This window comes from Podarcis cretensis (assembly GCF_951804945.1).
Source record: "Podarcis cretensis genome assembly, chromosome: 3".
Taxonomy (NCBI): Eukaryota; Metazoa; Chordata; class Lepidosauria; order Squamata; family Lacertidae; genus Podarcis; species Podarcis cretensis.
The window spans coordinates 83,961,112-83,974,336 of record NC_137172.1 but is presented as its reverse complement, the minus strand read 5'-3'; the positions used below and the strand labels follow the sequence as shown (position 1 = coordinate 83,974,336).

General features: G+C 42.7%; 2 protein-coding genes across 4 annotated transcripts in view; one reads left to right on the top strand and one right to left on the bottom strand.

Annotated features, from left to right (window-relative positions):
- Nucleotides 1-12,817, bottom strand: part of UBE3D (ubiquitin protein ligase E3D) — a 62,463-nt gene extending 49,646 nt beyond the window's left edge. For both annotated transcript variants that reach the window (XM_079970531.1, XM_079970532.1), the window contains exons 1-6: nucleotides 12,651-12,817; nucleotides 9,929-10,128; nucleotides 7,532-7,622; nucleotides 3,790-4,024; nucleotides 1,446-1,515; nucleotides 217-286 (exon numbers count right to left, since the gene is read on the bottom strand). In XM_079970531.1, coding sequence (XP_079826657.1) covers nucleotides 217-286; nucleotides 1,446-1,515; nucleotides 3,790-4,024; nucleotides 7,532-7,622; nucleotides 9,929-10,128; nucleotides 12,651-12,715 — 731 coding nt within the window. In that variant the 5' untranslated portion in view covers nucleotides 12,716-12,817. The remainder of the gene's footprint in view (nucleotides 1-216; nucleotides 287-1,445; nucleotides 1,516-3,789; nucleotides 4,025-7,531; nucleotides 7,623-9,928; nucleotides 10,129-12,650) is intronic.
- A 97-nt stretch (nucleotides 12,818-12,914) lies between these two features.
- Nucleotides 12,915-13,225, top strand: part of DOP1A (DOP1 leucine zipper like protein A) — a 65,367-nt gene continuing 65,056 nt past the window's right edge. The window contains exon 1 of one of the 2 annotated variants that reach the window (XM_079970280.1): nucleotides 12,915-13,045. The gene's annotated coding sequence lies outside the window, so the exon portion shown is untranslated. Of the gene's footprint in view, nucleotides 13,168-13,225 lie in introns of both variants that reach the window. The other variant, XM_079970279.1, reaches the window with a different exon arrangement.

Below are 13,225 nucleotides of genomic sequence, written 5' to 3'. Positions count from 1 at the left end.
GCCAGATGACTTTTGACTTCAAGAATTCCATTTGCTAATGCCACAGTCTAATTAACACTTCTTAGCAGGAGAAAGAACAGAAAAAGCAAGGAATGCACTTAATTAACATGGTTTCAAATACCATTAAATGTGTGTTATATTTCATGAAATGTATAGGAAAAAATGAAACAAAGGAAGAACTGTTGAAAAGTTTAAAAATGTAAAATTCTTTCACACCTTGGTACCATGTCAAAACCTTCTTCAGATGGCTGAACAAACAGTTCAGTGAAATAGTATTTTGTGGCACCTAGAAGTAAAAATAATATAAGTATCTGTACTATATTTACCAAATGCAGAATTAATCTCAGAGCTGAAGCCTTACTGAGTCACAGGCGTGGGACAAATAACTAATACATAAACCACACATATACTACAAGGAGAGGGAGTGTATTCAAATGGGAACAGGGCTTCAGATGTAAACTGCCCTCTTGCTCAAAAAATTGCAACCATTTTGAGTCTGCCCATAGATCTGGATCAAACTTTGCCCACTAAAACTTCATGTCAGACTGCTGGAGTAGGGCTGACTAAAAACAACACATGACAAGCCTGACTGATAAACCACTGTTACCCCTGAGTATTTCAAGTTATTTAAAATATTCACATCCAAACTCTCTAATTTTTCAAAAAACACTTTCAACAACAAAAAAACAAAGAACAGAAGAAATCAAAACAGTTATCAAAGCATATTTAAAAATAGTTGCATGTTATATATTTGAAAAGGTCTTAAGTTTCATATATCCTCCCAAGCCAGCGGCTGCTGTAGACACCAGCAGCCATTTGAATTTTTGTAGATTATTTTTATACAAGTCCTGAACCACCTCATGCTCCATGTGATTCTCAACCATTAAAGGGTCTGTAGACCTGTAGTGTTTCACATTTACTTGCTTTTCTATTTTTATTTTATTTTAAATGTTTAACTAAGCCACAAATGAAAAATAAGTTACCAAAAAAAAATACATTAAACTGGAGTTCATTTTGAAATAATTAATTTCATTTCCACACAGGACATTAAACAGGACTATTGGATCCCAATAGCAGATTGATACTATTAAAAAAAACCTCTCCCAAACTGGCCTGCAAACCATTATGAATAATGGTGACATCTAACCAAACTTATCTGCACACGCAACGGGGCTTCTCCCCTTCGCTCATCCTCTTGAAAACTCTGCTTACCCCCCAAAAAACTGCTCCAGAGTGTTGGAGGACCCTGCAGAGCAGATTTGGGCAGGGCAGGGAGAAGAGAAAACTAGTAGTGTCGTGCCACAGCCCAAGATTTCTATTGTACAAATGGGTGGCCGTCACTGGATGTCACACAGTGTTTTTATAACTGGTGCAGCACACGAAAACATCCTCAAGCTGCAAGTGATTGAAACAGCCCAGGGATTCTTTGTTCACATACTCCGTACCTGAGGAGTGAACCTCTCCCAACAATGTCTTGCAGCGTCTGCAAATTACTCTGCTATTTGCCTTTGAATTCTGTAGGGCAAAGAAGCAACATTTACAGACTGAGAGAGACTGACACACAAACAAACACACACTTGAATTTTTAAAATGTTATGCCACAATCAAAGCAAACAGCTAAGTTTATTAACCTCGTACGTTTACTGTTCTAGCCAATGGCCATGACAAACATATGGAAATAGTATTAATAATACAGAACATACACCCATAATATAAGCCATCATCCATGATGTAAGAGAGAGGTTACCAGACACACCAACAAACCCAGCTTGATTTCACCTCTGAATCACCACAACAATTTATAGAGATTTTATCGAACTCCTTTATCCTGATTTATTTTGCAGACAGCGAACAGAGGGTCACTCTGTGTTTTGCGAAGCTATTATTGTCACTCAAAGGAAATGGAACTATTTCTGCCTGGTGCACCTGCTTGCTTGTGTGAACAAAGGTTTCAGAAAGCTGTCTCTTGGGTCTCTATGTAAGGGGCAGGCCAAGAGATAATGAGTGATGTCTTCCACCTGAGGTTGACCACAAATACAAAGTCTTTCTGGGTACAGGACCTTGTTGTAGTGGCCAAGTTAAGTCTATTGAAACAACTTCACTCAAACTTTTGATTGCACTTTGCATCCCAGAACAAATGGCTTCATTTTGATTTCAAACCTCAGTTATCGTATTCACATTAAGGGAGACTATTGCCAATCCAGAAAGACTAATCAGTCCAGTCAACCTTTTAAAAATTATTGCACTTGGTCCCAGCTGTTACAAATTTGTGTCAAGACCAGGCTTTCTCAACCTCGGCCCTCCATATGTTTTTGGCCTACAACTTCCATGATCCCTAGCTAGCAGGACCAGTGGTCCGGGATGATGGGAATTGTAGTCTCAAAACATCTGGAAGGCCGAGATTGAGGAAGTCTGGTCAAGACCATCCCAAAGACAGAACACTAGGGATCAGCTGTTAAACACATTGAAAGCATTGGAATATATATATATATATAATTTCTCAGGGTGGGATTCACCCAATGCAGTCCATCAGAGGGAGGACTTCCACTTGCATATTGGGACTTTCCTCCCTCTCCTTCCCCCACACTTTCTTAAATATTCAAAGCACTTAAAGGCAGCAATACTAACCCTGCAAAGGTAGACGTAAGCCCCAGTGAATTCAATGAGACTTACTTCTGTGCAGACAAGGCTAGGACTGCAGGAGATCCCAGGTTCAATTGCTACACACCCAATGTATGTTTCCCTCTTGCTTAGAAGTACATAAGGTAGCAGAAGAGGAATGAGCTGAGAGTGTTTTCACCGGTTTGGACAAAAGTGGCAATACTTTTTGCCACACAAATTAAATCAATGTATCTTGTGTTGACAACTTTCAGCTCCTGGCAATCTACTCTCTTAATATCTTTTTTGTGCTTCTGCTCCAAAAGGTCCTTGACATAGTCAGGAAGAAAATACTTCCCCCTAGAGATAGCTGCTAGAATGCTGTGTGACCTCAGGGTGTTTAAAAATTGTATTAAACGATGATTTGCAGAAGAGTTGTCATGTACTGGGTCCAGACAGAAACAGAGAGGAAGAGAGAGGTAGGGGGGGGGGAGAGAATAAAGGATCGGCTGCTATTTTGGCTTTTTTAACACACAAGTGCATACTTCAACAGCTCATTATTCAAAAATGTATTACATGTCGAGTGTCAGAAGAATGAGTGAACCGCTCCACTGAAAAGTACTGCTTCAGGTGATGTAGAAGAGCCGTCCTATGGTGCTCTCTCTCTCTCTCTGCGATGGTTGCTACAAACATTTACTTTTTAATATTACAATTACCAAGGCAATGTTCACCTGAGCATGTGAAAGGTTAAACCTAGGGATGGAGGTAGAGATTTTGAGATCTTGACATAATTAGCAGGAAGATCGGAAGGTGCTGTAAACCCTGTGAAACCTTGGCCTGCCAGGGTTTCCAATCACAGGGACAGTTTAAGTACGTTTAATAGAGAGTGCTAATTGCAAAAATACGTAAAGAGAAGCTGGTTGCCTGTGCCTGTTTTCATTGCTGATACTATGGAAACAAACCTGGGCTCTTATGCATGCTCTCTAATAGCTCAGTTGCTTAAGAGGATGGTGCTGATAACACCAAGGTCATAGGTTCAATCCCCATAAGGGACAGCTGCATTGCAGATGGTTGGACTAGATGATCCTCAGGGTTCCTTCCAACTCAGATCTATGATTCTACCAATCCTCTAACAATCAAAACAAATGTCAAATGTACGCTTGTCCATTATTATTTCTCCAGTGTACTCACCAAGACAGCGCCACTGCTTCTAGATGGAGCACCCAGGGATTCTGAATGAGGGATTTCAGAACTTGGCCCAGTTGGCTCACTTCCTGAACTAATCAGGAAATAATTGTGCCCAAGGAAACAGTCTCCATTTTGTGGCCGAAGCATGCTGTCGTTGAAGGGGTTGGGGTGACAACACCATTCCTCTACCAAATCCCCCCAGTTCTCACCGGGAAGGGAAAGAACTCTGAGAAACGTCCTGAAAGGGATAAAAGTGAAAGGGTTAGTTGTTATGACACAAACCAATTAGACTTAGTGTATGGACAAGACATTTTGATAAAGCAGAAGTCATCATGATGCCATCCAGATGTTGTTGGTCTACAAGCTGGCCTGGGTTGATGTTAGTTGGACTCCAACAAGATCTGGAAGGTCACAGGTACCCCAACTCTGCCCTTGGCTAACACAGTTCAAGAAAGGCGAGATTGCCTATATAGGTTAGTAAGTAGATTCTGGGTGGGAGTCACCTTCACTCCTGAAGGAAATGTTAATAGAAGAAAAGAAGCTCTTTTTGAACATGGGCAGAAGAACATTCTGGTCAAAAGCTTAGAAATTAAGAAAATGTTCTGGAAATGGTGGAGGCATTGCTGTGGGGAATTCAGTAGACTTAACATTATTTTATTTTTCCTTCAAAAGTGCTGCTTAATGTGGTCATGCAGGTAAGTGTATACAAAAACTAAAAATAAAGAAAAAACTTGACAGTCTGAGGAAGCTGTGAGGGTTAGAGTAGGAGAGAAAAATATATTAAACTTTATTAGCTCTTTCATAGTCAATAGGTGCCTTCTGAAATATTACATATTCTGGGTTGTATTCAATATAACACTTAAGTGAATGAACATCAGAGCAAATATTTCTTCCCTTGCCTCTCTTCACATGCCTCCAAAATTTGTCTGGGGTTTCCCCCAATCCTCCAGAGCAGTTGGGAATGGCACGGGGCAAGGAGAGGGGGGACTTACGCAACCACAAAAAATAGTGGAATACCACCCATTAATTCCAGAAGTGCCAACTGCACTATTAGAGCATATTTTGTTTTGTTTTTTCTTCTTCTTCAGAGTCTTGCAAAATCCAGTCTGACCAGTGCAGGGGGTAGTGATGTAATATAAACATTGCAAGAAATGGCAGTTCTCTCATACCACTTCTGACACTCTGATCTTGTGCTAAAGGAGGAAGATTGCCTCTCCATCCCCACCCAACACTAAGCCATGGTTGAAACAATCATGGCTTAAAACTTGGATTTCATGCAGCACAGATTGAGCCTGCCAAGAATGCAATTATTTAGCTGATATTCAGGAAGGAATTAATGTAACAGTGTCTGGAGCAGAAATACCTGTGTCCCCGCCATCTGCTGCCTGATGAGCGTCTACATAATGTTAGGTAGATGTTAATGACACACATCAAACCAGACTCATATCAGACCTAAGAATGTACCTTATAGGTATACCAAGACACACACACACACTTAAAAGGCAGAGTGTGATAGTTGCAAAACATTAATTTCAATGTCTTGTTTAATCCCTTCAGCACTTGCTTCTGCAATCTTGTGTAGCTTCTTTATTTTTGCAAAAAAGCATTTACAAATCCATTTCTGTCAGACAGTAAAATAAAGCAAAAGGCACTCAATCCTATGGATGTGCTTGCAACCTGGAGCAATATATTTCCCTAGATTAATAACCAAGCCTTCTGTGAATGCTAGAAAAATAATACTCGACACAAAATGTAATGCAGTAAGCTGAAGCTTAAACAGATGACACCTGCATTTCATTTTTCAGCGTACCCGCACTGTAAATGTGCAGTGATATTTGGGATTAATGAGGAAGGGTCAACGTCAGAAAAGTTAGCAGAGGAAAATTAGTTTAAATGCCACGTGGCTCAGATCTCAGAGAGCTACTGAATGGCAGAAGCAATACCATGAAAAGCATTGTTCTCACCCCTGCCATACATGTGCCAAAGCAGCCTTGGTCGTAACCCGATTAGGGAAAACCAGCCATGGCCTCTCAGCAAGCTATATGGGAGAAAGAAAGAAAACGATCTCTCTCACACTACCGTGATACCAAGAGAGCGTGGAACATAGGTCACATCCATAATGTACATTTTAAGCATGATTATTCTTCACCCAAAGAATCCTGAGAACTGTAATTTGTTAAGGGTGCTATGAGTTGTTAGGAGATCCCTATTCCCTTCGCAGAGCAACAATTCCCAGAATTCCCTGGGAAGAAGGATTGTTGGGCCACCCCGAGAACTGTGGTTCTGTGAGGGGGATAGATGTATCCTAACAACTCACAGGACTATTCACAAACTACAGTTCCCTGGATTCTTAGGGGGAAGCCATGGTTGTTTAAAGTGGTAAAGGGACCCCTGACCATTAGGTCCAGTTGTGGCCGACTCTAGGGTTGTGGCGCTCATCTCGCTTTATTGGCCGAGGGAGCCGGCGTACAGCTTCCGGGTCATGTGGCCAGCATAACTAAGCCACTTCTGGCAAACCAGAGCAGCGCACGGAAACGCCGTTTACCTTCCCGCCGGAGCTGTACCTATTTATCTACTTGCACTTTGATGTGCTTTCAAACTGCTAGGTTGGCAGGAGCTGGGACCGAGCAACGGGAGCTCACCCCGTCATGGGGATTCGAACCGCCGACCTTCTGATTGGCAAGTCCTAGGCACTGTCGTTTAACCCACAGCGCCACCCGCGTCCCTAAAGTGGTCTAATTGTGTTTAAATGTATAGGGCAGATGTGGGCACACAGATAGGGCAAAGCAATGGATGGCACTGCAGTGGCCCATGACTAAAAAACAAGGAGGAAAAGTATTCCAATAAATACCGTTGTTGAGGTCAACTAAAAATCACAAAACAGCCAGCTAGCTTTCCAGAGCTGTTCCTTAGGCGTGAAGACGCGATTTGCTTATTTTGAAATCTTAATATCCTGCTATTCAGCCAGAAGGCTCTCAGAGAGGTAGAGGATCATTAAAAATGTAACAAACAAAAAGAAATTGTGTTAAAATAAAACAATAAGGGGAGGAGAAGACAGGGAGAACAATGAGCTATTCATAACTGACACAGATTAGAAGGAAAGGTCATAAATTCCTAGATCTCCAAATCTCTGAAACAGAGTCCTAACATGGGGGGTGAGTTTTTCAGTCTGAGGGCCACATTTATTCCTGAGCAAACTTCTTGGGACCACATGCCAGTGGCAGTCAGAGCCAGAGGCATAAAGTGCAAGGAATATAAATTTTACCTTTGTAAATTTGGCTAGTCTCAATTGTCCATCCACCCTCTATCGTCTATGTCAGGGTTTCCCAAGCTTGGGTCTCCAGCTGTTGTTGGACTACAATTCCCATCATCCCTGACCACTGGTCCTGTTAGCTAGGGATGATGGGAGTTGTAGTCCAAAAAAACTGGAAACCCTAGTCTATGCAGACATGTAACAGGCACTATCAGAATTCAAAGACACATTCTACTCAGGCAAAGATTTGGAGTGCAAAATGCGGCCAGTGGAATGTGGGGAGAGATCCAGGAGCCAGAGAAAGAGAGGCCGAAGTTCCCCACCCCTGGCCTAACGACCTAATCCAATAATTTATTTTACCACTACAGCTACATGTTTTTCTGTCCTGGTCAATACAAAGTAGTGTTCTCTAGAAGTCTTCACTTGTTCGGTTTAAGCTCTATGCAAACCCATTAATCCAGAGGCAAACTGTAATGGGAGTACAGCACTTACCGGTTGTTTATTACGCTCTCGTGGCAAGACTGGCAGTAAAAGGTACAATTCTTTTTTGTTTTAAGGATATCACCCAGAGCTGGTACCAGTTCTGAAAGAATATTGAATAATGCAATCCACATAACTTTAAGCATTAAAAAGCAAGCAATATTACCATCCAGATTCACCCCGGAAGACATTTAGAAACTGCAGGATGCAGAAGGAAAAATATACCACATTTCAAGTACAGTGGTACCTCGGGTTACATACGCTTCAGGTTACATGCGCTTCAGGTTACACACTCTGCTAACCCAGAAATAGTGCTTCAGGTTAAGAACTTTGCTTCAGGATAAGAACAGAAATCGGGCTCCGGCGGTGCAGCAGCAGCAGGAGGCCCCACTAGCTAAAGTGGTGCTTCAGGTTAAGAACAGTTTCAGGTTAAGAACAGACCTCCAGAACGAATTAAGTACTTAACCCGAGGTACCACTGTAGTTCAAACCTACCATACATGGTACAATGTATGGTGGGCACGTATTATTGTTATATAACACATAGTGGGCTGAAAATGACAAGGCTAATAGAACGGTGCATAGCAGAACCATGGAATTCGCTCCCATAAGAGGTAGCGATGGCCACCATTTTGGATGGTTTTAAAAGAGGACTGTATAAGTTCATTGAGGATAAGGCCACCAATGGCTACTAGCCACAGTGGCTACTTTCCACCTTCAGTGTCGGAGGTGGCATGCCTCTGAATGCCAGTTGCTGAGAATCACCGGGTGGGGGTGGGGGTGAATGCTGGCACTCAGGTTCTGCTTGTGGGCATCTGCTTGGCTACTATAAGAACAGGGTGCTTGAACAAGACGGATCCTTGCCCTGATCCAGCAGGTTTCTTATGTTCAGATCTGGTTTGTTGTCCACGCATTTAGCTACAGTAAAATACCTTTCTGTATTTTCTACCCAAGAGCATTCTGTCTGTGTTCCTTACTGCTGCTTAGATAAATACATGAATCTGACACTTGGAACATTTTGTAAGTAAAGCATTTTAAACTTACTTAACAGTGTGTAGTCTGTTCATTGAAAGTGGAGTAGAAAGAGAGGAGTACTGTTTACAAGTGGACTAAATGGGATAAAAGGGTCTAACCTATATTCCGCAACATTATGCAGCTGCTTGGCTTTTGTAAAAGTAAAGTTTGCTACTGGGGCAATCCCCTGCTGGAGAGCAAGTTTAGCCCTGCGTTTTGAATCCAGACACCCAGCCAGTTCTTTTGTTATCTACCCCACATATGTGGGTCACCAGGATTATTTTTGTGGGCCTTGTTAAAATGGAAGCTACTTAAAAAATATCCCACTAATATACAACCAACTAACAAGATACCGTATTTTTCCGTGTATAAGACTAGGTTGTTTTACTTTAAAATTATGTGAAAAACTGTGGGTCGTCTTATACACGGGGCAATCTATCCCCTATTTTTTAAATTGGAGTCCCTAAAAATAGGGGGCATCTTATACATGGGGGCGTCTTATACACACATTGTCAGAAGTAATCTGCCACCCCAGGAAGCTGTAGAAATAAGCGCCACTCCAGTCAAACAGCAACATAACATATTTTTAGTCATACCAGGAAGGCTTCCAAATGTACATGGATTAAAAAATGTAAAAAATAAAATAGTTCCCAATAATATTCAATATGCAACGGCTACCACCATAAAATTATATCATGCTAGCAAAGTGACATCATACAGCAGCAATGCAAAATCCACACTTACATGAAAGTAACAGTCCAAAGCTGAATACGCTTACTTACAGTACGTCCTATTCATTTAAGGGAGACTTACTCCTAGATAAGTGGGTATAGAATTTCAGCCTAAATCCCATGGATTTCAGTGGGACTAAGCTAAGCTTAACTATGGGAATGTACTGTAGCCAACATTACTGAAGGAAAATAAAAATAATTCATTGTGAACTGACAAAATTTCAGAAACAGCATTCAGTTCAACTTAGCAAAACACACAATCTGAGGGCAGACTTATATCTCAAAAGGACTCAAAAAAACTAGGCAAGCTAATAGAAAATTCTTATTTTAATCCTGCAATGCCACTTTGCCATGCATTCATTCTGCCTGTGAAGGGAGGTTTGTTACTAACTTTTGTTTTCATTAGGACACAGCAAAGGGAGTAAATCCAGTTAAATCCAAGCTGGAGTTAACGAAAGAAAAAAAGGGAAGCTGCCCAACTGTGAAGTCAGTTCAGGCAAATCTCACAGCTAAAAGTTAAACCATCCCCATATCTCACTTTTTTATTTTTGGTTCAGTTGCCGTTTTTCTTGAAAACATACTTAATCCTTCACAGTTTGATCTACTTGCTTTACAACTTTAGACAGAACGCTGGTGATAAATATACATATATAAGTCACTCTTACTTGTATTATTGAAACCTGCTTGAACTAGCAGTCTCATATGTAAGCCATCCCCAAGCACATACTGCAGTCCTCGACAGGAAGAAGGAACAATCCTGACCTCTGGTGGAAGGTTGATGGTCTTGCAGTGTTCATCATTTTTTAGCTCTAGCAATGACGGCATCACGGTAATATCCATGGGCCAGCTTTCTGGCTTTAGTTGGCTGAAGATGTTTAAGAGAGACCGATTATTTTCCACTCAAAGCAGATTTTGAAGGACAAACTGATAGGCCTGGGAAAGTCTGATTTTTTTATATGCCTTTCATAAATGTACACAATGCAAATTAAAAAGAAGAAAGCAACCACAAACAATATCTAACATTAACGGGGCAGACCGCCCCTTCCTCTCCTAACCCCACCTCCAGGCCATGCCATTCTCAAATCTGCTTCAGGGCGGTCCCAGAGGACATTTGAGGTGCAAGCAGAGGGGAGGGGGGAATCTGTTCTGCAAATGATGCCCATCCTGCTGGCAGACAAACATCACTGAATATCACCAAATATATAATAATTCACCAAACAATGAAAAACCAGCCACACACACAATTAAATAACAATTGATTTGAACAGCAAAGTGAAAAATTCAGTTTCCATTGTTTAACATACCCTTGGGTTCCATGAAATGCAACTCATTAAAATGCCTGGGAGAATAACAATTGTCTTAAACAGAGGTCTGAACGATAAATATTAAGAAGCAATTACATATCAGTGAGACACAGCACTACTGAGAACACGTATCTCGGATTCCTATTGCCTGCACGTAAGAGCACTTTAGTCACTCGCTATTTGTGTGTATGTGTGGACAGAGTGCCACTAAAAACTCATTATGGCCACATAATGTGCCACATACCTTCTGTGGTGCCATATCAGTTTCACAAGGGACAGGGCTTGCTAGCAGAAGTAGATGGGAGGAGAGCCTGCAGGCAGAAAAGACTTGTAGCTTCCCCTCCCTGCAGGGTGCCTTGACAAGTCAGAAAGAAAATAGACACAACTGCAATCTTGATGGGGCATCAAAATTTCCTACAAAGGGAGGTGGCCAGCCACACAGGGACAATCTTGAGTCCTGGTTGAGCCAGAGAAAGAGAAAAACTAGTGGAAGGAGTTTGAGGATGCAGGTTTCAAAAGGAGGTGGTGTGCAGCCAGCGGTCACACCTAACTGACGTCCAGGCTGGGAAGCTGATCGTAAGGAAGCTGGATGCCCAGTGAGATGTCGTCCTCAAAAGTTCTCTTCCTGTTGAAGCTGCACAGGTGCTCCATCTGATCAGGGCCACTGTGCCAATGAGGGTCTGTTTACCAAACTCTTGGAGAATTTCTGAACCAGGGTTCCACATGAGCCCAGCATATGACATCACCAAGGAAGATGTTTACACCACAAACCTAAACTTGTCTTAATGTAGTTTCCCTAGTATTCTGATATCATGAACTTCCTGAACTTGCCACATGGCAAATTCTAGAGGAGTAGCCAGATTAGTCTACAGTGGAACCTCAGGTTGCGAACATGATCTGTGCGGGAGGCACGTTTGCAACCCGCAGCGCCGCATCTGTGCACGCGCATGACGTGATTTGGTGCTTCTGCGCATGCGCAAAGTGCGGTTTAGCACTTCTGCGCATGCGCCAAAACCCAGAAGTAACGTGTTCCAGTACTTCCTGGTTTTGGCACATCCGTAACCTGAAAACGCGTAACGCGAAGTGTCTGTAACCCAAGGTACCACTGTATTGTAGTACAACTTGCACCTTAAAGTTTACAGAGCTTTGTGTCTTAAACGTGCATGGGTTGGAGACTATATCATCAGATGTACGAAGTGCAGTCCTGAATTGGGAAGCACAGTATATATTAAGGGGAATATAAATTGAGTGATTAATGAGCACAATAGCTGACCATAATGCATTCACTAGGCCTCATGGACAATGTGAACATAATCCTCTCACAAAGTGGGAATTGTTCACATTTCCCAGGCAAAATGCATAATCCCCAACAGGTCTTAGAGAAGATACATATCTTGACTACATTATGTAAATTATCTGGGAAATATGCACAGTCTATGGTCAACAGACATACTTAATAAGAAACATTCCTTTCTCCCTTATTTCTTGCTCAGAAATGTGCAATCTGCACTCCATGGGCAGCTTCAAGCCCACTGCCTAACCTCACATGACCCACAACTATCTTCCCACTGGTCAGCCAAGCAGCAGGAAGAAAGGGGAGGTGCATGATAAATATTTATTATTAACTAAATTCATATCCCAACATTTCTGCAGAGGGGTGCCTTTTTCTGCAGTCAGGCATCCTTTTAAGCACTCTCAGCTGTTCTCCAGTCAGCTGATCAGCACAAAGGGGGCTGCGAGGAGTGAAAATGGTCACACTTTCCCTACCACAATTCTGAAGGGGAAAGCTTAACAGCAGTATGGGGCCAATCAACCTCATCATCGTTGAGGCAGAGGAGGGGAGGTTTAACCAGCTGAAGAAAGGGAGAAAGAGAGCTGGGAGAGGAGGGTGAAGTACCTTTGAACCCACCCATTGCCACTGCGGCCGAAACTAACCCAGATCTAACCGGTGTCTGGATAGGAGATTGCACAGAGACCCTACGGCGGCTGCCTCGAATTGCATGGGAGAAAAGGAGGCTATCGCAAAATAGATGCACTTCTCTTAAAACGGGAAGGGGGCGTTGGAAAGAGTTAAAATAAATACCGGATAATCAGCAGCCCACTCTGCGTCCCCTGCCTGATTTCCAAAAACACTGCGACCTCGTCCATTAAGCCAGCGCGTGCCACTGAGATCCTGGGTTGGGGACCTCCAAATATTGTATCCGCGGCGAAATTCAGACCTGCCCGGGGAGCGGACCCACGTGGGGGAGGAGGAGGAGGGGAAACGCCAAACTCAGCCCAGGAAGCGCTTAAGCGAAACCGGCCTCTACCGGCAAAGAGAAAGTCTCCGTCTTCGCCACAGCGCCCTCTCCATCGCCAGGCAACCAGTGGCTGGCTTGAAGGGAATAGAAGAGCCGGCGTCCCTTCTTCTTGTGTGCAAACTTGTAGCTGCGATTGCTCACCCTCCAATTGCTCAGCTTCGAAGAAAGGATTTCTCAGGTTTTTCTCCGATTTCGAATTGAACGGGCTCAGGAAGGTTGCGTTTTTGGAATCGTTTGTGCGCCACGTGGCGTCATTTGGGACTGATAGCTGGGAGCAAGCCTAAGATGCTGCTTAAAATGGTGTGTGGATTTCTTAGTCCAGCTCCCGTTGCAAGCAAGTGTCCCACCTTGCAATCCA